The 27951-nt window shown below is 47.7% G+C and overlaps 2 protein-coding genes across 9 annotated transcripts in view; one reads left to right on the top strand and one right to left on the bottom strand.

Annotated features, from left to right (window-relative positions):
* FAM178B (family with sequence similarity 178 member B) overlaps positions 1-23346 on the bottom strand; it is a 186268-nt gene extending 162922 nt beyond the window's left edge. For 2 of the 8 annotated variants that reach the window (XM_077306258.1, XM_077306265.1), the window contains exons 1-3: positions 23186-23346; positions 15173-15615; positions 12273-12336 (exon numbers count right to left, since the gene is read on the bottom strand). In XM_077306258.1, coding sequence (XP_077162373.1) covers positions 12273-12336; positions 15173-15568 — 460 coding nt within the window. In that variant the 5' untranslated portion in view covers positions 15569-15615; positions 23186-23346. The other 6 variants (XM_077306260.1, XM_077306264.1, XM_077306259.1 and 3 more) reach the window with 6 other exon arrangements.
* On the top strand, positions 23338-26655 carry COX5B (cytochrome c oxidase subunit 5B). The gene is made up of 4 exons (XM_077306268.1): positions 23338-23543; positions 25184-25254; positions 25650-25749; positions 26424-26655. Exons 1-4 carry the CDS (start codon positions 23429-23431, stop codon positions 26531-26533), a joined length of 396 nt encoding a protein of 131 aa, XP_077162383.1. The 5' UTR covers positions 23338-23428; the 3' UTR covers positions 26534-26655.
* Positions 26656-27951: the final 1296 nt, after the last annotated feature.

The following is a 27951-nucleotide window of genomic DNA, read 5'->3' as shown; positions in this document are numbered from 1 at the left end:
GCACCCACTGCAGTTCCGCCCAACCCACTGGGCTATCAGTATGTGTTGATTGAATGATCTCCACATTATTCTGTTGTTCGCTTATGTTGCTTGCTGTTATCACTGTATTATTGTTATAAACTGAATTATCTGTATCGTTTCTGTTTCATGTAAACTGCCCTGCGCATTCGGGGAGGGTGGTATATAAATATAATTAATTAATTAATTTAGTACCTCCTTTAACAGGAGAGTTCTCTCCTCAAACCACCATGGCTGGCCAAGGATGGGATTGCAACCAAACCCTTGGTATGAGGGTTAGTCAAATTTACAATGCAACCGCAATCTGAAATTAATGCAAGTCTTTCACCAGCATAACTATGACAGCACGAAGGAGAAGCAGCAGGTGTGGTTCTGGCACAGTGGACAAAGATCATGGAGGGGGGCCCACTAGGTCAAGATCAGGGGTAGTCAAACTGCAGCCCTCCAGATGTCCATGGACTACAATTCCCATGAGCCCCTGCCAGCAAATGCTGGCAGGGGCTCATGAGAATTGTAGTCCATGGACATCTGGAGGGCCGCAGTTTGACTACCCCTGGTCAAGATCCTACCCTTTGCTAGAATTTATTCTGTCTCACTCCCACCACTGTAAAATTAAAACTGCAAACCAGCTGGTGCAAGGAAATACATGTTTACTGAAGTCAATGCGGAAAAAGCCCAAGACAATGGCCCGAGCCTGCTCCAAGCCACAACAGAGAAAGAGTGCAAACTAATGGTGGAATGACATGCTCCATTTAGCTTCCTGCTCATTTAAAAAGAATATTATATTTCAATACAGCTGCTAGGACTTTTTAAAAAAGCGAACGGTGGAGGCAACAGAGCATTTAGACTGTTTCCTCCCCCAGCCATTTTGTCACTGAAAAAAACCCACCCAACTTTTACTTCTTAGAACTTTCCCTGGAGGGGGAGAGGTGACGTCATATTTCAAGGAGAATATCAGGGAAGGATTAACAAGCTCTTGCTATTAATGACCCATTTAAAAAGGTGCCCCTGTAACTAAATTTAAAAAGGAGGAGATTGTATGTTTTTTAAACGCTCGTGAGAGCTTTGCGGGCAATCCCATGAACATAGGCAAGCTGCCTTCTATGGACCCAGACCACTGGTCCATCTAGAATCATAGAGTCCAACCCCCTGCAGAATGCAGGAAATTCACAACTCCAGTATTCTCTCAGTATTTTCTTGCCAGGGTCTCAACAGGTCTTGTTTCAGGGGCTCCTCAATGGTAAAATGTTGAGAAAGGCTGTTCTATGCCCTTCTACATCAACTTGGTATAATGTACATCTGTAGGCACCTTCAAAAATTTTTAATGCAGGGGTCCCCATTTTTAATTTTTTTCATAAAACTTAATTTATTTGGCATGTGGTGGAATAGTCCTGCTCCAGCCTTCAGACCCTGTTCCATCATGCCCTCCAAGGTTTTTCAAACACCTGGAGAGGCTTTTCTGTCAGGTAATGACTGCCACCACCTGCTGTATCAGATGTTAAACTACAGGGCAGGCTCCTTAGCTTAGAAAGTTATAGCTCTCTATAGAGTTTTCTAGGTAAGGAAGGCCGAGCGTCAAAGAATTGAGGGTTTTGAACTCTGGTGCTGGAGAAGACTCTTGTGAGTCCCTTGGACTGCAAGGCGAACAAACCAGTCAGTCCTAGAGGAGATCAGCCCTGACTGCTCCTTAGAAAGCCAGATCCTGAAGATGAAACTCAAATACTTTGGCCACCTCATGAAAAGGAAGGACTCCCTGGAGAAGAGCCTAATGCTGGGAGTGATCGAGGGCAAAAGAAGAAGGGGACAACAGAGAATGAGGTGGCTGGATGGAGCCACTGAAGCAGCCAATGCGAGCTTAAATGGACTCCGGGGAATAGTAGAGGACAGGAAGGCCTGGAGGATCATTGTCCATGGGGTCGCGATGGGTCGGACACGACTTCGCACCTAACAACAACAACATAGAGTTTCCATTACATAAGAAGAGTTAGTTCTTATATGCCGCTTTTTCTCTACCAGGAACCTCAAAGCAGCTTACAATCACCTTCCCTTCCTCTCCCCACAACAGACAACCTGTGCAGTAGGTGAAGCTGAGAGATCTCTGATATTTACTGCTCAGTCAGAACAGTTTTATCAGTGCTGTGGCGAGGCCAAGGTCACCCAGCTGACTGCATCTGGAGGAGGAATGGGGAATCAAACTTGGCTTGCCAGATTAGAAGTCAGTGATTCTAACCATTACATCAAGCTCTTTAGCTATCCAGGCCAATACATGGCAATGGCCACCTCCTCCAGACCTTAGTTAAGAGTTCCGACTGCTCTGATGGACTCTTCCCCACCCACTGACCAGGTTATTCTTGGAGCCTTTCTAGTTTAAAGTCTTCTGACTCACTATTCCCTGCTTGGAGAAGGGGAGAGCTTGACCCACCTAATATCTCTCCTGCTAGATCTATTTGCATTCAAATGACTGTTTGCTGAGATAAGCCTGGAAACCAGCAGAAATTGCTTTCCCGTTCCTGCCTGTCCTCTGCCCACAGGGAAAAAAAACTTTTGAAACCTCCAGGTCAACCCTCTACCCCAAAAATGTATTTCTTCACGCAGCGTCTGCATCATGAGACCCTTTAATGGGGGGACTGAACCTGGGGCTTTCTACATGTGTAGCATGGCTGTGTTGCTGAACCAGGGCTCCTAATCATGAATCATAGACATGTGAACTCCCTGAGACAATTCCTGGTTTCATACAGGAAAGAAGCAATCCTCATTTTGACCAAAACCCAATGATCTTCCCCAGTGATTTGCTACAGATTCAAGGGCTGCCCTAAATCTTTCTTCTGCCTGTGCTAAATGTATTGAGCCGAGTTGCTGTGAGATGAATACTGTGTGCGGTCTCCTGGGTGAAGTTTTAAAGTGAATGAAAAGAAGAAATCCATCTGAGACAAAGACTTGCAGCCCAGATTGTGTGTGTCTGTGTGTGTGTCTGTGATGCAAGGAAGAGAAGGAAGCCCATCACAAACTAGGCCCCCAAGAACGCCTAGAGACTCCATCATGAGCACCATCTGCTTCTGGGGCTATGATCTCTGGAGGGGGAGGCCTGTCCAACCCTGTCCAGAAACCATGTCCACATTGCATATTTACATGAGAGTAGTATAGGTTATTTGTAATCTCCTGGGGGAAGCTGGTAAGGAGGGCGGACAAAGGGACAGCCTTTGAATGGGGATCAGAGTCTGGATTCATTCTGATCCTGAGGTATTGCTTCGCACCGATCATGGCAAAAAAATGCGATGGAAGAGTACATGGTGTGGTCATGCTAAGGTGACCTGGAGCAATCTTCTCAGGGCCTACAGTGCTAGGACAACCCACTGCAGGGTACATTCAGTGGAATATACTTCCAAGTGCATTGCATTAGCCACATCGAGGAGCACAGTCTGTTGGTTCAGATCACTTTACAGGAGGATCAGAGAGATTCACAGAGGTGAGGCGAGAGAACTCCATCAGTAGCTATTGCCTACAATGGCTAAGTAGAACCTCCAGGTTCAGAGGCAGTATACCTTTGAATGCCAGTTGCTTGGAGCAACAGTATCAGGTACTTTCTGCCTTCCTCCCCTGCTGACTGGCTTCCTGGAAACATAATATTGGCCATGATGGGAAACAGGATTTTGCAGCAAACTTACCTTTGGTTTCTTCCATCACGGCTTTCTTTCATTCTTATGAAAGGTTCAGGCTTGCCCTCATTTCTTGGTTGGTCTTTAAAGGTGCTATTGGATTCAAACTTTGTCGTGCCTCGTTTTTAGAGGCAGTTTTAAGGATACCGTTCAGTAAACCCGCTGCCTTTGCTGAGTCTTTGCTGAGCTTATGAATTATTAAATATCAAGGAGATACCTTCATTCAAAGCCATAGGAAAGGCACTCTGGGCATTCTGAGGTCTCGTTCATAACTCAGCCTTTGTGCTGGAATATAACTGGAAGGGAAGAGGGGGCTAAATGCTGGTGAAATCTTGGCACTGATAAGAGCAGGGGTAGTCAAATCATTTCCTGGCAGGGGCTCATTGGAATTGTAGTCCATGGACATCTGGAGGGCCGCAGTTTGACTACCCCTGGATAAGAGTAATTCACCGCCCCCAAACATCATAGTGAGAGCCAGTATACAAACTGAGAGAATACATCAATTCATTCCACAGACTAATTCCAGAAGGGTCATCATCATATCATGTCATTGGTCGCAGAAACAACTAGGAACCTCGTAACGCTTTAAATATTAACAGATTTATTGTCGTTTAAGCACCCGTGGTTGAAGTGTACTTCGGCAGAGGCATAAAGTGACTTCTCCGTCAGCAGACAGAGACGTACATACGGAAAACAATTGTGAGTACTGGCGTTAAAACAAAATGCATGGTTTGAGACACTTCTATAAAGAACTCAGAAGCACAGCATAAGCACCGATGATTCACAACAGCCATAACCATTTAAATTTGGGTTAATACAATTAAATCTACCTCTAAATCCTAATCGGCCATTATTTAATTCAGCAATTCTCTATGCTACCATAAACAGGTCATTTTTTGTGGAGCCACAAAACTTATTTTGTCGGGAGAGAGCACCTTTACAGCAGCCATTAAAATGCAGTCTGCCATGACATTCCAATTTCTTGTAATAAATTCCTCAGTTGTACATATAGTTTTTTTTTTAAAAAGCACAGATATAAGAGAAACAGAAGACCTGGTCAGGATCAGGCACAGTATCTTACAGCAGGGGTAAGAAGGGCGGAGCCCAGCAGATCAAAAGGCATGCAACTGTAAGACGGGTAGTCAACCTGTGGTCCTCCAGATGTCCATGGACTACAATTCTCATGAGCCCCTGCCAGCAACTGTAGTCCATGGACATCTGGAGGACCACAGGTTGACTACCCGTCTTACAGTTGCATGCCTTTTGATCTGCTGGGCTCCGCCCTTCAACCCGACCAGCAGCACACAAAAGGCCAATCTAGTTCTTGCATTTCAGGGCGGTTTTAACATCTGCCAGACACCAAAGTTCTCCACCCCCAACTGTCCTACCATTGCATACAGTTGCTGGTGGTCAGCCGGGGCAGCAGCCATCTGCTCTCGGAGACTCAAGAGGTCACCTAGCTTGGGACTTCCTCCATCGTATCCCAGAAGGAAGGCTGTGTCAGGGGAGGAGATTGGCAGGATCTTAATCATCCATCAGGGAGAGCCTGTGTCGGGATATCCATCAGCTGCCTCTCAGTGGCCAATGCAGGGTGGAAAAACAAACAAACAAACAGTGCCACAGCATGCCAAATGAAAAGCAGGAGACACAGCAGCTGCACAAAGGAAATTTATTCTAAAAACTAAGTCCACACAAGCTTGGGAGGCAAGAAGATGGGCAAGAAAGGAAGAGCAGATCAGCTCCAACATGCAAAAGGGAGGGACAGCGGAGGCAAAAAGAGAGGTAAACCACAAAGGGGGCTTGGAGCCGTGCCAGACACAAGAGAAGGGATGGCAAGAAACCAATCAAATGAGCAGGGGATGGGGGCAGACAGCCCACGTCACTTGCAATGAGCACCCCTAGTAAGAGATGGAGGGGGGGGCTTCCTACCACAGCCAAGTGTCTCATGGGGCCTGGTCACCGGGTGTGGGGTGGGGGTCATGCTCCTGAGGTAGCTGCTGCTGCTACTGCTGGAGATGGACTCGCTGTGCCCCTCCTGTGGATCAGTTCTGAGGAGCGGGAGGGCACCCTGCATGACGTGAGCCAGGCTCATGGGCTAAGGTCTGACGTCCAGCTCTGGGGAGGAGAAAGTGTTAGATCACCAAATGCAATTGCAAGCAACACGATCCAACAAAGACGGGGCGCTAGGAAGATGCAGCAGGGACAGGCGAGGGGCACATCCCAGCCCACCAGAATCACTGATAGGAAGTGGTACCACTGGGCCTCGGCTAGGCAGATGAGAAGAGAGAAAGGGGCATCCCACCCCTCCAGCCACGACCATCGGCCGGCTGCACTGTCACCATATCCAACACAGACTCAGTCCAAATACGACTGTTCAACTGGACAGTGGTTGTACGAGCAAACAGGGAACTGTAACGTCTCCCAGTATCTGGCCAAGGCACGCTGGTGCTTTGTAGCACGGCATGCCACAGAACCTTTACTGGGCACTCAGCCTTTGCCAGCAGTAACCCTGGCAGCCAGGCATTAGTGAAGGCACAACTGCGGGCAACCGTGACAACAGACACCCACCGCCATCAGCCTATCCCGCACTCACTCAAACTGGCCAGGTGCGAACGGGACGAACCACGTCTCCAGTGGCGCTGGCGGACTTTCCTCCTTGGCTTGGTTTTCTGGGCATGGGCTAGGGGGGGAGTTGCAGGTGGCTGGCGGGAAACATAATGGCTGTTCCACTGATAGAGCGGCCCCATCAGGTTCTGCTTCGTACTCTCCAGGATGGGCGGATGAGGAGAGCCCTTCAGGCACGTCAACGGGCTTCTCAGCCCCTGCCTGGTGATCAGGTCTGGGGTCGTCCCGATCCGGAGGCACCGTCTCACATTGAACTTCTGCCACACAGAGGCGGCGGAGGAGAACACGGGGCTGCATGGAGTTTAGTTTTTCAGCCCCTGCCTGGGAATCAGGGCATCCGAGTCCATCCCTGTCCTCAGACCCCGCCTCTCCCTGATCCAGACCGACCTGACGAAGGACTACGCAGGGCTGCTTGGGGCTTGGCTCTTCGGGGCAGGGCTGGTTCTCTCGGCGTCTGACTCCGTCCCTATCCTTCGCTGCAGCCCTGCTCTGGTCCGGACAGACACGACGGAGAACGACACGAGGCTGCATGGGGATCAGTTCCTCTGCGCAGGCCTGGTTAGCACACGGCCTGGTTCCATCCTGATCCCCGAGGGCGGCTCTGTGCTGATCTTGCGCCAGAGGGATGCGATGGAGGAGCACCCTTGGCTGCATGGACACCAACGCCTCAGTTTGTGGCCAGCTGCCACCCCGGTCCTGAGGTGCTTTCTCACGCCTGGCTTGCCCCAGGCAGATGCGGTGGAGGAGTACACGGGGAAGCAGGGGGGCGGGCTCCTCAGCACACCACTGGGGAGCTGGGAGTCTGCATTCATCCCAGCCCTGGGGTGCTTTCTCACACCCAACCTGTGCCAGACAGAGGCGATGGAGGAGCACGTGAGGTTGCATGCTGGAGGGCCTGGGTGCTCCCCTCTCTGGGAAGAGACGGTTCTCCTGACCGGCACTCCCCCCGGGGGGGACTTTTGCCTTTGCCAGGCTGCAGTTCTCACTGCCACAGATGTCACTGGCGTGCAAAGTGGTGGGGCGATGGTGCTTGCAGCGATGGGAAGACGGTTGTGGACTTAGGGACACGGGAGACATCTTGTTCCAGTGGCCGCAATCCCAGCGCTTAAAGAGGATGCAGTGGAAGACCACGCGAGGCTGTCCGGGGCAGTGCCCCCCACTGGCCGCCACTACGGGGCTCTGTGCTGTGGCAAGGGTTCTGTCCTCACAATCACAGGTCTCAGAGATAGGCCATATTGCCAGACATTGGTGGTGAAGCTGCCGGCGGTGTTGTGGTCTTGCAGGCACAGATGCTGCTGGAGCTGCATGGGAAAAGGGATGTTAGCGGGGGGGAGGATAACAGGGGCTGCTTCTTATGGGTTTTCAGCCCTGCTGGGGAACAAATATCCAAATCTGCCATACCTTAAAAGCGTACGTAGCAGGCGGCGCCATGGCTGGGCTCTGTGGGATGTCTATCCGTTATTGCACACAGGCTTCGCATTCTACTCCGGCTGACATGTGGCCCCCCAAAACCACAAGCCGCTGCGTGCATTTGACCAGCGCTTCCTGGCCCTGCCGGCAAACGGAACTTCAGGCGGGGAACTTCCCAGAGGCTCCGGCTGCAATCCGCAAGAGAAAGCACGGAAGGCGCAGCATTGCCCTCAGCGACTGACAGATGGACCCATGGAAATCCCTGCGTATGGTCAGCATCGAGGGCCGGCCGCTCCTGCCAACCCAGGACCATCACGGGTGAATCCTACCTGCTGCTGAGCGTGCTTACAAACCTCAGCCTACTGAAGCCATGTCCGTCAGGCCTGTTCCCCAGCGACTGCCCGAGGAGATGCTGACCTTGGCATGGGAAATAGCAAAACCACCTACTCTTTGCTGCCTGGCAGGCTACTTAAAGAGAGGCAGCCATAGGGGAATAGCAGAATCAACAGAAGAGTCTGGCTTTGCATGGGCGCACCGGGCGCCAGCCCCTGCAGCAGACAAATGGCCATGACAGCCTCACTCCTGAGGCAGAAGGATGACCAATGCAAACCACCATTTTGAACCAGGCGTTCCCCCCCCCCCAATACAGTTCACGGGCTTCTGGAGAGTCACAGCTTGGCCATCCCGGCACTACGCTTTCAGCTGGCCCAAGGCTTCCCTGCTGCTCCATAAGCAGCTCAAGCATCCGGTCTTCTGGGGTACTCCAGAGGAGGCCTGCGTTTCTGTCTGTGACAGCCAGGCGTACACAGAGGGATGGGTAATGTCACACGGACAGCATGACCTCCCAGTAGTGACAAATATCAAACATGGGCATTGTTGCCATGAAGGTAACTGGAGAACAGGGGCAAGCTAGACTTCCCTTCCCGTATTTCACAGAAAGGTGACATCTGCCACAATTCCAAAGGGAAGCTAGAGCGGCATTCCTTCCTCTCTTGGCATTTCTATGGAGAAAGCCCTCTAGACTTTACTGGGGGTGAGGTGGGGGGGGGGGCATAACGTGTATAAACTGGCTTAAATGCTGAATGCAAGTTGCTAATCAGAACAGCTTTAGGACCACCGTTTCTTAGCAACCACTGGCGGCGTGCAAACCGGGCAGATGCTCAGGCAGCCCTGTGCATATGTGCAGAGCTGGTGCTCCTGTACAGTGTGGTGGGCCAGTCTCGCCTGCCCACATGTTGCCAGTGGCTCGTGGCCACCAATGGATCCATGGGACGGGCACAAGGATGGCCGCTCCTCTTCATCACCAAGCATCCCTCCCCCATCAATGCTCCCCATTCAATGGCACAGTAGGTTACGGTGACTGACTCAGAGGTGTGGACAGCCCTCAGGTCCTCCCCAGCACCCTCCCTTTCCCCACAGGGGGCGCACCTTTCCCAACATCCATGACTGGGAGATATCATGACTGGACTACACTGCAGGGCACCACGTAAAAAGCAAACACTATATCCGCTTTGTGACTGAGTGTCCGGTTCTCTGTCAGAGCATAGCCAATGAGAGCTGACAGAACGTTGGGGGTGGAGCCTGAGCGACGGAGCCGGAGTCAGAAGCTGGCTGTAAGGAAGAGAGTTTGTAATGGAGAGGACCAGAAGGGTGAGGAGAAGGATCCGAGGGTCAACTACTGAGAAATGTTGTGCCTGTGGCACTCCGACGCTGTTGGAAGGCCTGAGTAAAAGTCAGCTCCTTTTCGTTCCTCTCTGGTGACAGAGACAGGGGAAGAAACTACACACACAAACCAGTCAGGCCTCGCCTGGATATGTAGGAGCGGTGGCAGTGTTAAAGAGAAAGCAAATTATCCAGTTCCCTAATTCAAGAGCTCATGGAAACCTCTGGGTGAGGAGCAGTCGGACAGGAAACCGGGCTGCCTGCTCTGGCTGCGTGTCTGAGAAAAAGACGGTTGATCTGGTGTGTAAAGGGCTACTGGAACAAGAAACAAGGACAATCCGTGGGGTAAACCTGTGACTGCCTAAACTACTTGCACCTCTGAGTCGTCTGAGAGAGGCTGTGTTGGGCATTAGGGCTGAGGGGGTCACAACCCTTTCCCTAGGACCACCACTGGTAGAATACAATTGTCAGAGCACATACTCAGGTTGTGCAGCTCCTGCTGTCCAGGTAGCCTAGCACACACCGCATCACCTGCAAAGCTATGCTGGATTTCCCTCGGTGACTCTGGGGCCTTGTTCCACAGCTTGCAAAGGCACTTCCCAGTGCGGTGAGTGAGATGTAAGCCTGAGCAGAAGTGGATCCACCTTGCAGGTGAGCTGCCTTTGTGGGCATGCCAGATGCAGGCAGCGAAGGATCACCCCCCACGGCTCCTGGGAGGCCCTGCAACACTTGCACAGGGAGCCTCAGGCCCACTGGCCAGTGATGGAAGATCTCCGTATTGCAATGCCTGAAGTGTGTTGTGCTTTGGGAGCCCATCTATACCCTTGGGCATATGGAGCACGTAGATGTTGGAACCTGAACCCTGAGGAACCAGCAGTCCCTGCCCTCCAGTGATGTGATGTCACAGAGCCCCCCCCCCCTTGATGATGCCATTTCCTCCAGGGAAACTGATCTCTGTGGCCTAAGGATCAGTTGGAATTCTAGGAGAACGAGGCCTGCTAGGAACTCCGTAACTCTATGACTCTCCCCGCTTACATTCCATGAGTGGTCCTGTCCCTTTGGGTTCTCATCTCAGGCATTCCCGCCTAATCCCGCAGGGTACTCTGTTCTAGAAAGGCCGGGTAGTGTTGGAGGAATGTGTGGAGCCTCTGCCAGCCAAGTGCTGTGCTGACACCAAGCATGAATGTTTTTGCTGTGGTGGGGCTGAAAATGTGTCATCGCTCCTCCCTGAAGCCGAGAACTTTGATGCCAGCCCAGTGGCCTGCTTTGCCGCTTATTTGTGCTAACTGCTAAATACGTCTGTGTCTCCTTTTTTTTAAAAAAAATGTTTTTTGGGGTGCACACAAAGCCCCCATGAACCTGCTCGTGCCATCTAGGTGGTCCCATTAGCAGCTGACTGTTTGCTGGAGCTGCAGAGTGCCACCATGCTCGTTCTCAGGGTAAGGGGCTTGGGACAGCCACGGCTGGTTTCGTCTTGTAGCCTCCCTTCTCAGTGGGCTGTCTGTCATAGCAGTGGCTGGTTGTGGCTGCTTCCACAGGGTTTCCCCCTCCCTCTTGCAGGGAAAGCAGGAAGTCCCTGCATTAAAGAGGAAAGTCTGTAAGGCTTAGTGATCGCTCCTAGCATGATGTGGTGTTGTCAGGAATGTCCCCTTTAAGACAGTGCAACAAACCTGTTTTTCCCCAGATTGAAGCAGAATCTTCTGAGTGGCTGCAGGGGAGTGCCCACATGGATGTCCCCCTCTGTCAGCACTACTGGAGGGGGAGAGAATTAATTTCTGCTTTCCCAGTGGGAAAGGGCAGCTCCAAGTGAGGGAAATGGGGGTGTAGCTATTGTGCCCCCCTTTGCTTTCTTCTGCTATCATAGCAGGGACATATTTTTGTCCCCCATGTCTGCCGGTGTGATTAGAGCAACCTTTGTCTCTTGACAGCCCTGGAAGGGTTTCCCAAATGGATGAGAATTAATTTTTAATATATTTTATAAAAATTGTTATACATTTATCAGGTGATAAGACCATATATGGTCATGTTGATCTGCCCACCCACCACCAATGGCCAATGATGGGCCTGGAGGGGGTGGGAAGGGGAGGCCCTCCAAATGGGCGTGTCCACAGCTATGCTTCCCAACCATATTCTGCCCAATTGCATCACTTCTGGGGTTTCTCAAAGCCTAAAGAATGTTTCAGGGATATCTCAGTGGTAAAAAGGTTGAGAAAGTCTGGATTTGAGAGACATGTTTCCCCAGTTAAAAGACACTTTATGTGTAGCAGCCTTTTTTTCCTCCTTTCTTTAGCGTTTGGGCCATCAGAGGACTCGAACTCTTAATTCTGAGGAACAGCTTCCCTCTTAACTTCTGACCTATAGAACTGGCTGCCCGTTTCAACTGCAACAGCAGCCCTTCCTTCCCTGCATGCAAAAGGCTACTGAATGTCATGCTGCTGCTCTTTGGGCAGCCAAGGGGCTTTCTGAAGCCCCCCCTGACAGGAGCCATAGAGCTTACTGAAGCTGCCCTCTGACCTGTGCTGCCAGCTGTGCTGTGCTGGAAGAGGGGCTGGGAAGGGGCTGTAGGCTTTTCCTGGAAGTGTGTATGGAACAGAATGTCATCAGAGCATTCCTGTCATACTGGCAGACAGACTGGTGCTTTCTGTGCCCAATCAGTACGGGCAGTTTTGACTGGCGGCTAGCAATGGAGTTGCTACAGATTCTCTCTTTGTTGCTGCGTTGGCTGTTGTCCCCACCACTCTTACTAGGCCTTGGCATTGCTGCTCAGAGAGTGCACAATATTGACTAGTTGCTAAGGCACACAGCAGTCTTCGCCGGACCATCGGATTACGCTACCCGACATCATGTAGATGGGCCTCCTCCTATGTTATCAAAGCCATGGGGAATGGTTTAGAGAATTACCTGCTCCACACGACGACGAGCTTTTGCAGCTATTCACTCTGCCAGTTCCTGAGTGCTTGCCATGCTGTTAAGATAAAAGTCAAAGGTCAGAGGCATAGTTTGGAAGACAGCTCAGTAAGCATCTCTGCTTTCCCAATCTGGGGCTCTTTGGGGATGGCCTGCTCCAGCCATGCATGAGACCAGTGCTCTGTAGCCGGGACAGATGCAGCATTAGACACAGTTGTTAAGGGTTTCAATTATTCTAGACTGGAAGGCCTCAGTGCATGCTGTGAATCTGACCTAACAGTTTTGGGGAAAGTTTTTTTCTGCTTCTCACGGCTTTGGGCAAGGGATCCTAGGTTGTTTACTTTGGAGAAACTCCCAGAACTAATCCTGAGGAATATTCAAAGGTTTTTAAAAGCAGCTAAAAACAGCTGCAGCAAAAAAAAAAGGGGGGGGGCAAAACGCCTAGAGCAGGCAGAAGCACTGCTAACAAAAGTGGACATTTTAAACAAGAGGATTTTAAGTAAAACAACTCTTTAAATTAAATGGGAATGAAACATTCTGACTGAGGGTCTCGCCTCTGTTGACATTGTGTCTGAAGGTTTAATGATTAATCTGAAGATTTCAGAGCTAACGTTATCTGGTGTTAATAAATCAAGTCAGGTAGGGATTGATGGGAATTACGAGACATAAGGCACCACCCACTTTGAACCCTATATAATGTCCCTCCTGACATGTGATATACAGAAAAACTACTCCCCATAGCGTCCCAACATTTGTTAAAATAATAGTCCCAGATCCCAAAGGAATGATTTTTGGAATGCCTGGGAGACACAGTCTGCTTAACAGGGCAACAAAATTTGAGTCCAATGGCACCTTTAAGACCAACAAAGATTTATTCAAAGCCTGAACTTTTGTGGGCAAGCACTCTTCGTCAGACAGGAGTTAATGATTCATGGAAGAACTCTGGGGGAAGATGATGTGACCTGACATTCAGAGAGAAGACACAGGCTGAGGGAACTAGTACTGACATTCCCACGCGGAGTGTGTGTGTTTCGCCATAAAGTTGGAATGTCCATGAAGAATTCATGGCAGGTGCCACATGGAAGACCCTCGACAAGCTAATAAGAATTCAAAACGGGCTGTATCATTGTTTAGCTAGGATACAGATGTTGGAGATGTGGATTTTCGGGAAACTATCACCAGGTTATCATCTACCTCCTCTTCTGAGTAAGTCTAAAGAATGTTGATATAATCTAAGACTAACTGGGGATGTCCGTATCATTTTATTGTGGAGATTACTGCAATCTGGTACTGTAAATAGGTGCGATAGAATTTTTTTAGATTTCTGTTTGGAGGGGCGGGGTAGTTATCTTGCTTAAGACAGGGGTAGTCAACCTGTGGTCCTCCAGATGTTCATGGACGACAATTCCCATGAGCCCCTGCCAGCAAATGCTAGCAGGGGCTCATGGGAATTGTAATCCATGGACATCTGGAGGACCACAGGTTGACTACCCCTGGCTTAAGGAACTAGTGGAGCACTTATCTTGTGGAATGTATTTAATTGGGGGGTATCATTTGTTGGATTGAGAGAACTAGCAAATAATTTATCTTCCAGAGCTCTGGTGGGCTTTTCTGGGGATAATATCATGGTCTCCGCAATGAGAAGCTGAAATATAGGAATGAAGTTTGTTGCCTTAAAAGTTTGTTGCATAACTGAAAATAAAGTTGTTAAATAATATTTGGATGGTGTCTGGTTTCCTTCCCAAGAGATTTTGCTTCTTTTGCTCTGAGGATAACAGATACCTTGTAGCTAGTGAACACTTAAGAGCAGGAACAAACAACTCAGTGACTGACCACCTGCTTGGTCCACCTAATGTCCCAGGTCACTTCCCTGCATCTCCAGTTCAAATGAGCTGGGGCAGCCGCACTGCTTGAGGCCACTGGAGAGTCACTGTCACACCAAGATCACGGCCCTGATGGGGCTATCACAGTTCCGCAGGGCCCGCAAGGCAACATTCTCCCTCCAGGCTTATGGTTGAGACCAGGGCAACAACATCATGTGGGCCTTCTGCCTCTCCTCTTAGGTCCCCCTTTTTTGCCTTTGGCTGGGGCATGTGTTCCTGGCCTGTAGCCATGCAGACCAGAATGAATCATAGAATTGACCAGAAGTGAGAAGGCCCATACAGGCCATCTAGTCCAACCCCCTGCTCAATGAAGATAGCTGGGGGCTGGAGGGGTAAGGTTTGGCTTATTAGTATAAATTTCTAGGATTTTAAAAAAAATGTCTATGAATGTTTTAATCTATGCTGCAAACGGCCCCAAGCCAGCTTGCAGACAGGGACGGCCTATAAATCAAATAATAAATAAATAGATTTGACGTAGTTCTCTAAAGGGGGTTGTGAAAGAAAGGTGGAGCTAAACCATGGAGGGAATGGTGCCCGGTGGAGAAGAACTGGGAAGTGTTTATCATTTTGGAATAGCTGTAGTAACAGACCTTCTGCATACAAAGCAGGTGCTCTACCACTGAGCTACAGCTCTGTGCTGTTTCAGAAATTCCTCTACTGCAACTGGAAAGGCAACCGAGGAACACTCTAAATAAACAGAGTTCATTGCCCCTGTGGCTGCAGGCACAAGGGAACAAGACACTCTGGCTCTGCCTGTCACAAGCAAGAGGCAGAAGGACTGGAAACCTGTCCCTGCTCCTTCTGTCCCAGCTAAAACTCTCCTCGGCTTCCCTTCAGACTTTTTAATCTTTTCCCTCCAATCACCTTTCCTCGGTGCTCCTGACCACCCAAGATCCTAACTATGAGGTCAGACTCAGGATTAATGTGTTCATGTGTCAGAGGCACACTGTATCCCTGGCCCAAGCTTTTGAGCTGCCTGTCACTTGGGTGGAGGGGTGGGAGGTTACTCACCTGTTTATACAAGGGCTCCTGAGAACAATCACTTAGTGTCACTGATAAGTTAGGGAAAGGCAGCACAGAGAAAGGCCGGCCAACCTTCAGCCTCTTTGTCTTTCGCAGCTGCTGGTACTCCTGCAGGCTAGACTGGAACCTAAAGCTGAAGAGACCTGCTTTGGGTCTCCTTAAAGAAGACAAGGGGATCTGAAACCAGCGGATGTCCCTCCAGGTGCTAAACAGCTCCGTGCTGTACGATACCTTCTTTGGCTGGGAAGCTAAAGTGACTCTGCTGTTTTCCTTGCAAGATAGATTCTGGCCTGCTGGCTCCACAGCATCCCTGGATGTCCCAGGTTGTTCACTGGGTGGAGCAGATCCCTCAGAGCTTTGCTTTCCCGTCTCCTTCATAGGCATCTCTGGTGGTTCCTCCAGAGTGATCTGGAGCCCACGAGAGGCTCAAGCTGTTTATTGAAAGTTGAGTGGAAATGGCAGGAGAGTATGGAATACACACGCATGCACACACATTAACAGGATGGTAGTTGGCCCTTGACTGCTCTTAAGAAGAGTGAGGAATTGACCAATTAGCAAAAGCAACCCTGTCTTCTTCTGGAGCACTTAGGATGCCCTGCAGAAGGTCACCAGATACCTGGAAAGAAAGAAGAGGAGGCACAAATAGCAGCTCTCTCATTGCAAAAGCAGCTCTCTCATTCACCCATCCCTCGCTTAGTGCTTTCAGCTAGCAAGTTGTGTTTTAGAGCTGGATTTCAGCACAAACTAAATAAACTACAGGTTAGGGATTCACATTACAAAGTAGCTATAATTTTTTTTAATGTACACGTTATCATTTGGGGGTTAATGCTATTGGGCCAGCTAACCTTAACATAACTTAGGGCTTCAGCATGTCTCATTGTGTCCCTGCTCCATTTTATTTAATTATGAAAATGATTTCCCATGAACTCGATTGATACATTTTGACAGCTAGGGTTAAGTGCCTGGATTCAAATTCTCACTCAGCCATGAGACTTCCAGGTGGCCTCAGGCCAGCCATTCTCTCGGATTACCCTACCTCATAGGGCTGTGATAAGGATAAAAGGGAGGCAATCTCACAACCCCTGGAGGAAGTGTGAGATGCAAATGTAATTAATAAATAATAAATAATAAATAATAATAAATAATAATTCTACCATGTGTTTCAAACGCACAGTAAGCTCTAAATAAATGCCATGGAGAACTCCTCCCCTGCTGATAAAAAGCATGTATCACTTTGTCAATCTCTTTTCAGAGGCTTTCCTGGCTCAGTGAATGAACCTATTTGAACTGCATGCCGCTCACGCCGAGCTCCAGGTCTGAGCTTGCTGGGTTTAATTACCAGTATGCAGGCTCCCAAGCAGTGCCGCAGTGGGCAATGAGGCTCAAAGCTCTCCATCTCATTACCGAGCCTTTCATGCAAAGGACTCCAAATAATTGTAACACAGGAGGTAACCCGAGTTCTGACTAGCAATCAAAAGGACCTGTTATTGTGGGAAAGCAGAGACTGCTTACAGCTGGGAGTTCTCAAATCTTGAAAGCCAGTCTAACTGTGAGCCTACAAGGCCTCATTATCTGCATACATAAAACTGTCAGTTCCCGACGAAAGGCTCAGAGGCTCCCCAAATGATGCACGCCAAGCAGCGATCATCCAAAAGCCGGTAGCCTAAATATAATTTTTTTTACCATTTAATTTAGCAGAAGTTGCTCATGGACGCCTTGAGTCCATAATACCCAAGGATTGCAAGCTGCTCCATGAGATCACAGCAGTTGAGCCAATAGAAAGAAGGAATGTTGAAGGGGTCAGAACTGTGTCTGCTCTTCTGGTGTCACAAAGGGCTAGCTAGCCCTAAGGCCAGAAGCAGCTTCACAAGGGACTTAGGAACTACAGACGTTCAAGCAAGACTTAGGTCCAAAACAGGGCTATCATGGAATAGCCTGGCATGTGCATGCCTAGCGACAGCACCATGCGACAGCCACTCATCTGCAATACAGCAGGGGTAGTCAACCTGGGGTCCTCCAGATGTCCATGGACTACAATTCCCATGAGCCCCTGCCCGCATTTGCTGGCAGGGGCACATGGGAATTGTAGTACATGAACACCTGGAAGGACCACAGGTTGACTACCCCTGCAGTACAGGACATTTATACAGGATCTCATAACTAAGGACTAGGCCCTGTAACAAGCTCATGCTCTTTCAATCCACTTTCAGTGCACAGGGATAGACTGCAAGTGGATTTTGTTTCACGCAGTGAAATCCAGCTGCAAAGCGCACTGAAAAGGATTTACAGTGCATCATTAAACTCTGGCTTCCCTTCAGATCACAAAGTACATTATTTTGCATGCATGAAAGCATCAGTCACCATCGCCTCCACATCTACCCAGGAAACAGTATTCTGAGATCTGGGAATGTTCGTTTATATGTTATTCACCTAAGGCGCAGAGTTGCCAAGTCCAATTTGGAATATACCTGGAGGTTTTGGGGGTGGAACCTGGGAAGGGTGGGATTTGGGGAGGGTAATGGCTTCAGCAGCATTTGTTGTTATAGCACCTACTCTTCAAAGCAGCCATTTTCTCCAGGGAAATAGATCTCTGACGTCTGTAAATCTGTCATATGAGATCTCCATGTGCCATCTGGAAGATGGCAACCCTACCTAGGGATGGACACACACACATCTGCTAAAGGCAGGATCAAAATAAACCTCAAGGTATTTTATTCTTGTAGGGCAATCAGCCACTAACTTGAAAGGCTTTATCTCTCAAGAAAAGGAGATTCCATCCAATGTGAAACTGCTCAGGCAGAATTTATAAATACCTGTGACTGAATCCATTTAGGCTTCAGTCAAGACAATGGTGTCCTCTCACACTGTGGGTGTTATTTTTATTTATGTATTTATTTGGATTTTTTAATACCGCCCATTCTTTACAGCTCTGGGCGGTTTACATGGAGCATTATGAAATGTGTAGCTACACTAGATTGTGCTATCAAAAGTCATTCCAGTTGAGACCAGTTATGTTACTGTTCCAGTATGCACTTGAATTTAACACAGAAATGTTAGTCTATATATCTTGCATTTCAGGAGTTTGGGCCACATTTAGACTTTCTTTTTCTCCATCTCAGCATGTAACATTTTATGCACTCACACAAGCTCTGGCTCCAAAAAGCTGCTGCCACACACACACACAAATCTATTAACATTTATGGTGCTAAACGACTTAATTAACCACCCGGTAGACTGCTTAAACAGGACATTATGGCACCTTAAAGACTAACAATTTCTTTATTCTGGCATAGGGTCCTCCAGATGTCCATAGACTACAATTCCCATGATCCCCTGCCAGCGTTAGCCCATGAACATCTGGAGGACCACAGGTGGACTACCCCTTGGTCTTATGCATGTTGAGATTGTGAGGGAAGAGCGATCGGGGCAGTTGGAAGGATGGAAAGCAAGGCTTTTTATTTATTTCCATTTAACTGTAATGCAAATGCCCTTTCTATGCCCGGGACTGGCGAACCTGGGTAATTTCGTAAGTAGATCCCACTAAGCCAAATGGGACTTACTCCCTCATCACATCCTGACAAAAAGAACGGCTGGGGGGGGGATACTTTGACATATCAGGGCATTAGAAGGGGGGAGAGTGTTGAAATGGGAGCCGCTAAACTGGGGCGTCGCCGACCCCCGGGGGTCTCTACCTGCGAGAAGCCGCTTCCATCGGCACCGGCCACCTAACTCCCACTCGCCTCGGTTCAAAAACCAACAAGGGTCGCCAACATTCCATTGCTAAGGCAACCAATCGGCACCCCAGAATGTAACGTTTTTACAAATGAGCCAATCAGCAACGGGACGTTCAAAGTCATCTCGGAACATTAAGGGAGATTAGAGACAGGGAGAAAACGCCGCCGGGGCGGGGGGGGGGGGGGCGCCTGAATCGTCTCCTTTTGCTCTACCTTTGTTGCAGGTGCCTTCATTTAAAACAGTGGTTCCCAAACTTTTCCGGGCTGCCGCGTCCTTGGCTCCCAAGGCCACATCCCTAATGCCTCCCCCCCCCCCACGTACGCACAACTCTTTCCTGGTGTAAGGACTACTGCAAATGCAAAACACCCTGCATTGCCTGTGCTTCTTTTTGGGTTGCTGTGTAGTGGCCATAGTCGGGGAGGGGGGGAGGGGCTGCGCGGGGGTTTTGTAAGAGTCATTTGTAAAAGTCGCTTTGGGCCCTCCCTGGGAGAAAGGCAGGAGAGAGAAGCAAGCAATGCAAAATCCCATAGCTAGGAGCAAGCAGAAAACTTTTCCAAAGATGGAGGCTTTGGGGAAAAGGTTGCTTTTAAAGTGGTCCTTGTAGCTGCCCCTTTAGTATCTGTTAGATCTGCAGCACTTATCAGGTGAATCTGTTTAGCCCTGAAAAGCTTCCATTGCTGTTTTCTTCTTCCTCAGTGTTAAAGTGATAGGCAATTTCCCCCTCCCCACCTGTCACCAGACTGCCGTTTTAATAGTAAGTGATATGAAAGACTGATGTCGGAGGCCCTGGCCATTCAGTGTAGTAGGTAATATTAACGCTGACAGGCCAAGGGTCTTACTCTGTATAAAGCCGTTTATATATATTCTTATGAAGAGGGAGGGGAGGCTTGGTTTAGAATATTATATCTCAGACTCAGAAAAATAATTGCTAGGTGAGCTACCAGCAACTCCATCCTCCACAGGATTGGAGAATCAAATTGTAAAACCGTATGGTTGAAAGGCAGGATAAAAGTCCCATAAATAGAAATTTGTTTTCCCAGCACAGAACTGTCCCACCAATCCATGCTGTCTTTCATTAACAACAGTGCATTTAAATCAGGGGTTCCCAAAATAGGCAGTATGCCCCCCGGGGAATACCTGGGCAGAGCCAGTTCTTTCCAGGTGACGGTTTCATCCTCTCGCACCCAGGTTTCATCATGTGTGCCAGGTCCATATTTTGTTCTGCAAAGACATTCTGCAGAGAAGCATTTTTATATTTAAAGGGCCTGCATCACTTGAATTAAAGAGGCAAAACATTTACTTCCAGGCCTGGTGGCAACCCCAGAAAAGGGTATTGTTTCCTGTTCTTCAGTACTCTGCACCAATGTGATGAATCTGCTCTATAGCATCCCGAAGAAGTCTGCGTACACATGAAAGCTTGTAACTTGAATAAAATTTTGCTGATCTTAAAGAAGTCACTGGCCTCAAACATTGCTCTATAGAGATCACTGGGTAGTTCCCATGTCGCCACATAACATAAAAGCTATTTAAGTCCTTAAATTCCACACGGAGCTAGATCAGTCTAGGGGGCTCTCAAGGGACAGGATGCCCTCCTTTTTGGACTAATCAAAAAGTAGGGTGCTGATTTAAAACTTCCTCCAAAGTAAAAATTAATAAAACTTACCCCCCTAGATCTAGGGGCTTTGCCCAGGGCCCAAAAATGGTATAGTGTGCAAACATCATGCTGGGTATAGAGAGAAAAACAGACTGAGGAGATGCTTAACATTTCATTGAAAGACTTTGGTGAGTTATTGTGAAAGATACTGAAGTTGCTACAACTATGTTTTGTTTCTGTCCACTTCTAGGATGTGTACAGGTTGATTACATACTTTACACTGACTTCTCAGTGTAGCCTCTGTTCCCCCTTTTTATTGTTACTTGAACTCAAAGTATAGATTTCGTTGCTTTGGATGGACACTCCTGTGCATCTGAGGAAGTGAGCACTCACACATAAAACCTTGGGGTGTAATGAAGTTTGTTAATTTTTTTAAAGTGCTGCTGGACTCTTGCGTAACTCTGGTAAACAAGGAAGCACCAGAACAGCGAGGGAAGATCTAAGTTTTAAAATCTGGTAGTTAAGGTGTTTTCCAGTAAATATTTGTAGAAGAATACTTCTGTAAGTAATTTGTTTGTGCATTTTTTTTAGAAAGAATCACCATACTGTTTATACATGCAGTGCAAATAAAAGACATGGAAACATCTGATGCTTTACCTTGCACCTAAGGATAGGTATCCTTAAGGCTTCACTTAAAATACATGGGCCGATTTTACACCGGCAGATTTCACATAAAACCAACACACCCACATCAGTCTAAGATGCATGCTTACATTCTGCATGAGAGTACATTTCACAACAAGCAGCTGGGTCCAAACACGTTTAAATTAATTCAATTAAGTGTTCCCAAAGTGGGTGGTACATCCCCTCTTGGGGGGCTGGAAGTATCCAGGGGGACAGTGAGAAAATTGGGGCAGTAGGAGGCCAGCAACCTGACCCTTCGTGATGCAGTTGTGTTTTCCTAGTGAGAGACGTTCCAAGCTGGCTTGCAATTGCCTGTCACTGAGTAATAGCAACAATGGACTTCCTTGGTGATTTCCCATCCCAGTGCTGACCAGGAACAACCCTACTTAGCTTTCTGAAGAAAACAAGAGCTTTGGGAAGCTGGAAAAGCCTTCTCCTGCTTACTCCTGGACATTAAATTTTTTATTACTTGCTTCTCTCTTTCTCTGCCTCTCTCTTCCCCTCTGTCTGAGGACCCAAAATGGCTTTTACAAAGACCAGAAGGAATAATACTTTATACAATTGGCTGGTTTAACAAACTTAGAGCTGGTCAAATTGATTAAAATATTTTATTGACTGATAATTGTATTGATGATTTTAACCGTATTATATATTCACTGATGATGTAAACCACCCTGAGAGGACCAACTCCAAAGGGGAGATCTAGAAATATAAATAAAAAATAAATTGATGGTGAAAAGATCAAATGTGTTCAAGAATTCCTTTTTCTTGGATCGGAATAGTGGTTGCAGTATGGAAATTAAGCGTCCAATTGGTCTGGGTTGCTCAGCAATGATGAGCTTGAACTGAGCATGGAAAGGACAAGCTTGGCTGATTACGAAATGTAGATCTATCATTTTTCCAATTGCCACTTATGGCTGTGAAGGTCGGATGATGAAGGAATTGGACAGGAGGTGAGTTGATTATTTGAAATCTGGTGCTGGAGAAGGCTCTGCAGGTTCCATGGACAGCAACAATCAAAAACAAGGAAATACTCAAGCGCATAAAGTCTGATATATCACTGGAAAACAAAATCTCAGAACTCCAGCTCACTTACTTTAGGCATATCATGCCATCCAACTCATTGGAGAGAGCAATTATGCTAGGATTGGTCAGCGGTAAAAGGAAACCAGGCCAACACGGTGGTTCGATATGATCAAAATGAACACTGGCTAGAGCACTACTCAACTTCCCTCCCCAGGTAACCCAACTGATAAAGAACAAGCTACATGGCTAGAAAGAAGTCATGAAAGCTTTGGAGCAAAGACTGGTAAGTAAAAAAGAAGTAACGAGTCAGCCAGTTCCATTCTACTCCACTGCACTTTCCTGTACACATTTTACAATAAATGGTAGCCATAGGATTTTTCCAAAAGCCGGACATGGCTGAATTGTTAACATCACATCATTTTTCCAGGCTAAAATCTGGCAAAATGACCGAGAAAGAATATAGTGTGTTTTGAATTTGCAGTGGCCCTAACACCAGGAAAGAGGGGCGTGTTCCTATGCATGTGGGGGTGGGGGTGGTAGGGACCCACCGATCTAAACTACACCCCCCAAGGCTTCAGGCAGCTCATTCCCAAGGGGAAAAGACATCGAATCGCAGGTGCAGCAGGAAAGTTGCAGACAGCCATATTGCTCTGCCCGCCAAGCACAAAAACAATTCCTTTCCCGGCGCCTCCACCACAGCAATTTCCCACCTCCCCTTAAAAAAGAAAGACCTCATAGAGGATAGTTGGGATCACGTGAGACATATATATGCATATGTACATAGCCGGGGGGGGGGGGAGAGGGAGAGCCATAGATACCAGCGGCTAGTGCGGCCACCCTAATTCGCACTTCCGCCGTGCGGAGGTAAGAGAAGGGAGTCTAGGGAGGCTCTCTCGCTTCCAATGGAAACCAGGGGGGAAGAGGGGTGGGGAGTGCCCTACTAGGAAGATGCCAAAGGATACAGCGACGCCTCTCGAAGTCCAAGAAGCATCATAGTCCAGGATAGCGTTCAACTTTCACCGGAAGTGCAGGCTGCGCGGGTAACTCCTACCCCCCTTTTCTATCTCTATGTTGAGGTCCGCGCTTTGCAAGTTGAAGGGACGCGCGGGTCAGGTGACAGGAAGTTCCGGTCTGGAGGGCGGAAGAGGTGCTGCTAGAGGCGTTTGCTTCCTCGTCGCGCGCCGTCTTGCTCCTGCGGAGTTGCTATGGCGTCAAGGTTACTCCGGCTGGGTGGTGCCCTTCGGGGCCTAAGCCTGCTTGGCCCGACTCGCCTCGCTCCGCTGCCTCTGTGGAAGGCCTCTCGCTCCATGGCGGCTGGAGGTGAGCTGAGGCCTCCCCGAAGCGTCTCCGCGAAATCCTGTCGCTGGCTCCGGCAGCAGCGACATTCGTAACGGGCCTTTGGTTTTGCAGGGCTGGGCGTGGATGAAAGCCGCCGTGCAAGCAAGCCCGTGAGTGCTTGCTGAATGCCGGAGTTAGACCCGATCCAAAAATGTCTTCGTAATGTTTTTGAGGCAAAGGCATTGCTTCACACAGACTGGTGGCGATTTAACTGGGGCTCCTAGGCTATGAAAGCAAAGTAGGCTTGCAAGACTCAATTCCGCCTGACCTTAAAAAGTAAAAGATGCGAGGTTAGCGATGTGAAGTGATGAAGCAGCGAGACCGCAGTGTTTATGGTAGCATGTAAAAGGGAGCCTCGAGTTTGTGATTTATTGTGTCCAGTAGGTTTTCAGTGTGGAGGATGCTGCTCCTTCATGTACGGCGTTGAGGTTATGTGGTGCAAATGTCTCCTTCCTCCTCATCCAATATTGGCTGTGCTAAAGGGTTTGTGATGCTTACTGAGAATGTATTAAATCTTCCCGGACAGGAGACCGTTCACTGACTAATAAAGGCATTTATGGGTTGCTATTGTGCTTCTAAGAAGCACTGCTCTTACTGCTGATTACTACTATTCATCATTTATTTTGTACCAGTAAACGTGCTACTACAGTACACAGATAGTGAAAGCATATTATCTGGTAATAGATGAAATGAGGCAACAGATCTTGACAAAAGAGAAAATGGGCAATAATGCTCCTTTTCACTTGATAGCCACATGATAGAAGGTGCTATATTGAACCCCCTTCTTTTACAGTAGCAGTGAGTGTAGAATATATTTTCTGGAATGCTATTAAGATAAGTGTATGCTATCTCTGTTTTTGGGGCAGTGAACAATAAAATGTCCTAAAATCAGTGTTTCAAGGATTAAAACACTCAAAAAGCACATAAAAAGGTAAAGGTATCCCCTGTGCAAGCACCGAGTCATGTCTGACCCTTGGGGTGATGCCCTCTAGCGTTTTCTTGGCAGACTCAATATGGGGCGGTTTGCCAGTGCCTTCCCCAGTCATTACCGTTTACCCCCCCCTCCCCAGCAAGCTGGGTACTCATTTTACCAACCTTGGAAGGATGGCAGGCTGAGTCAACCTTGAGCCGGCTGCTGGGATTGAACGCCCAGCCTCATGGGCAGAGCTTTCAGACAACATTTCTGCTACCTTACCACTCTGCACCACAAGAGGCTGTTAAGCACATGAAAAGATCTAAAACTAGTTGAAGAGTGAAAATATACCTAGGCTGTGAACAAGCAAATAAATACCTGACTGAATGAAAATATTAAGGTATTATCTGCAATGTATGGTACATTAAAGATGTTGACATACTGTAGTTGTGCTGACTTGTTGTCCCATTCAACATACCTCTTTGGAATTGAGAAGTAAAGGCACCAGCAAGCCTTTCCTGGAGCTTTGTGTATGCCCGGAATTGGGCAGGCAGGGATGTGTTCAATTAACTAGTTGAGGTTCTGGGTGCTCAGGTCTTTCAGGGGTCATTTTAATGTCATGTGTGGATACATGTGAGGCATGGATAAGACCACCTTTCATCTTGTCCTTCTTAAATTGCCCAATGAATCATTGTCTTTCCCTGCCCAGGTATCCCAACTGATGAAGAACAAGCTACAGGGCTAGAAAGAAAAGTCCTGAAAGCTTTGGAGCAAGGACTGGTAAGTAAAAAAGAAGTAACGTGTCAGCCAGTTCCTCTCTACTCTACTGCACTTTCCTGTGCACATTTTAAAATAAATGGTAACCCACTGACTCTTACAGTCTGATAAAACAGACATGCTGTATTTATTTCGGAACCTGAAGATCTAGCAGCTTATTGTATTGCAGTGATACCAGCCAGGGTGTGACTCAGGATTTTATAATGGTCAGAAAATGACAAGTACTGTAGCTGGAGTAAAATGGCTAAGAAGGGAGAGTTGAGGTATAGTTAGAGATTGATCCTCTTAAGAATCTGAGAGTGAGGAGGAAGAGCAGTACATTGCTGAAAACTTGGGGTACTTGTTCTGAATGTCTGGCTTCTGATATATTGCTCAATATTATTCGCTGCTTACTGTAGGATCCATACAGCATGTTTCCACCTAAACGTCGTGCTGGGACAAAGGAAGATCCCAACATAGTTCCTTCAGTCAATGAAAAGCGGCTTGTGGGCTGCCTCTGTAAGTACCTTCTCAGGCAAATAAGGTGTTTTGAGCACTTAACAGTGGTGATTGGTAGCGACAACATTTCAAAGGGACAGTCTGTTCTTGACCACCTGCTTACAGGTGAAATTACATTTGGGTGAGGAAAAGTGTGGTCTTTTGGGGCTTGGGTTTCTCTTAAAGAGGATGCTATAAAGGCACCATAGCCTCTGCAAAAGTTAGATTATGGATACTTTGCAGGTCTATGTTTTGATAATACCAACTTACCTGGAACCAGAGAGTAATGTGAGGTGGAAAGTTTTTTATCCCATATGTACAATGTGGCTGTTGTGCTGCATGTTACATGGATAAACTATGCTAGTACATTATGCATTAGAGCTCTTTTGCTAACATTTAAAATTGGATCACATTTTCTGCTTGATTTTTCCAGAAACCCATATCATTACCTAGAACAAGGTCTCATTGCCAGTGGTATGGGACTGTCAGCAAATCTGATTTGAAAATCTGATTCTGTAATTTTTGCCAGTTGGTTAAAGGGCTATCATTGTTTACATAAATTTCAGATTCAAAGGGCTACATAAAGATGTGTCCCTTTAGGAACAAAGGGAAGAGCACTTTTTCACAACTGTGTATGTTTGAACAGCACTTTTCCATGTAGCATCTGTCTAATCTTGTTACCCTCCACAATGTAGGTGAAGAGGACACCAACACACCGGTCGTTTTCTGGCTGCACAAGGGAGAATCCCAGCGCTGCCCTTCTTGTGGGGTTTTCTATAAACTGGTCCCGCATCAGATGCCATAATTTTACTCTAAACGTTCATTTATGGTTGGTTAGATTCAAGATAGAACTAGTCCTCCAGTTTGTGAAGGAATGTACCATGTTCTGTATACATGTATACCTAATAAAGTCACCCTTTGACTCCTTGTGTGTATTTGATGTTCCTATTTGTTCCTAAAACCAGCCTTAAGATTTACAGCAAAGAGTAAGAACAGTATAAGCAATTAGAAAGGGTTGACCTTTCTGTGACCCTTTCCCCCCTCCTTTTCCAATGAAGGCACTCACCTGTTGTGTCCCTTATGTCTATATCAGAATCTACCAGGAGCAGCAGATCTTTCTGTACTGCAGCTTTTCTGAACTTTTTTACCATTGGAAAAACCCTCAAGTGGTATGACTGTACAGAATATAGTTGGAAAGCATAGGGGTGTAAACACCTACCTGGTGCCCCTCCCTTTCCCAGACCCATCATTTTGGAAGGGGTCATATCATCCAATCATAATATTTAATAAATTTTAAAATACATTAAAAATTAATTAACTCTTACCCATTCGGGCAACCCTTTCAGGATCCGCTATACTGGAATGGTGGGTGACCTATGTATGAATCAGCTTTCGTTTGTCTTGCTGTGGTGTCAGGTTGGGACCTCTAAATAAACTCCCACTCCTTAGGGGATGCTGTAACATCCTTTGGCGTTGCAGCTGAGTCTTAGGAGCATTCCCCTGCTGCCCAGAAGCAGGCTTGCAGATACAATCAGGCTCAGAGGGGGATCATACATCCAGCTCCTTTGGCAGCCAGTACCACTCACTGGTACTGTGAGTGGTACGGGTCATGACTGGGGAAACCACCCCGTATTGAGTCTGCCATGAAAACGCTAGAGGGCATCACCCCAAGGGTCAGACATGACTCGGTGCTTGCACAGGGGATACCTTTACCTTACCACTCACTGGGTGACATTTCCCCCCAGTGAGGCTGCCAATTCCTTCAGATCATGTTGTAATAAGATCTCAAACTTGCAGGCTGCAGAAGATTCTGGTTAGATGTCCTCTCAGTGTATATATGGGGATTTCCATTGTCCCAACTGACCTAAGTATCCTAAACCGCATCATCCTTCTACAGCTGTGCAGGACAAGGAAGAACAAGTAGATGAGCTACATTTCTGATAGGAAACCCCATCACCCAGTCAGCCCTGGTAGGAAAGTTAAAGTTCTTCCGAATGGTATAGTATTTTTCTTGATAGTGCCGCTGCCAAGCATGAAACCTGCAGTTCAGATCCCACAAAACTGGGAGGAGGTAAGTGCTTTTTTTTTTAAACTTGCTTTGCCAAAACCGCTGAAGGGATTAAAGATGATAAGGCAAAGAAGAAACAAAGGCAAAGTGACTAGATGTTCAAGAGCCAGGCTTCTGTTAGTAGTTCTCTTGTCCATGGCTGCTACACATTTCTT

This window comes from Paroedura picta, chromosome 12 (genome assembly GCF_049243985.1).
Source record: "Paroedura picta isolate Pp20150507F chromosome 12, Ppicta_v3.0, whole genome shotgun sequence".
Lineage (NCBI taxonomy): Eukaryota > Metazoa > Chordata > Lepidosauria > Squamata > Gekkonidae > Paroedura > Paroedura picta.
This window is presented reverse-complemented; position numbering and strand designations above follow the sequence as displayed.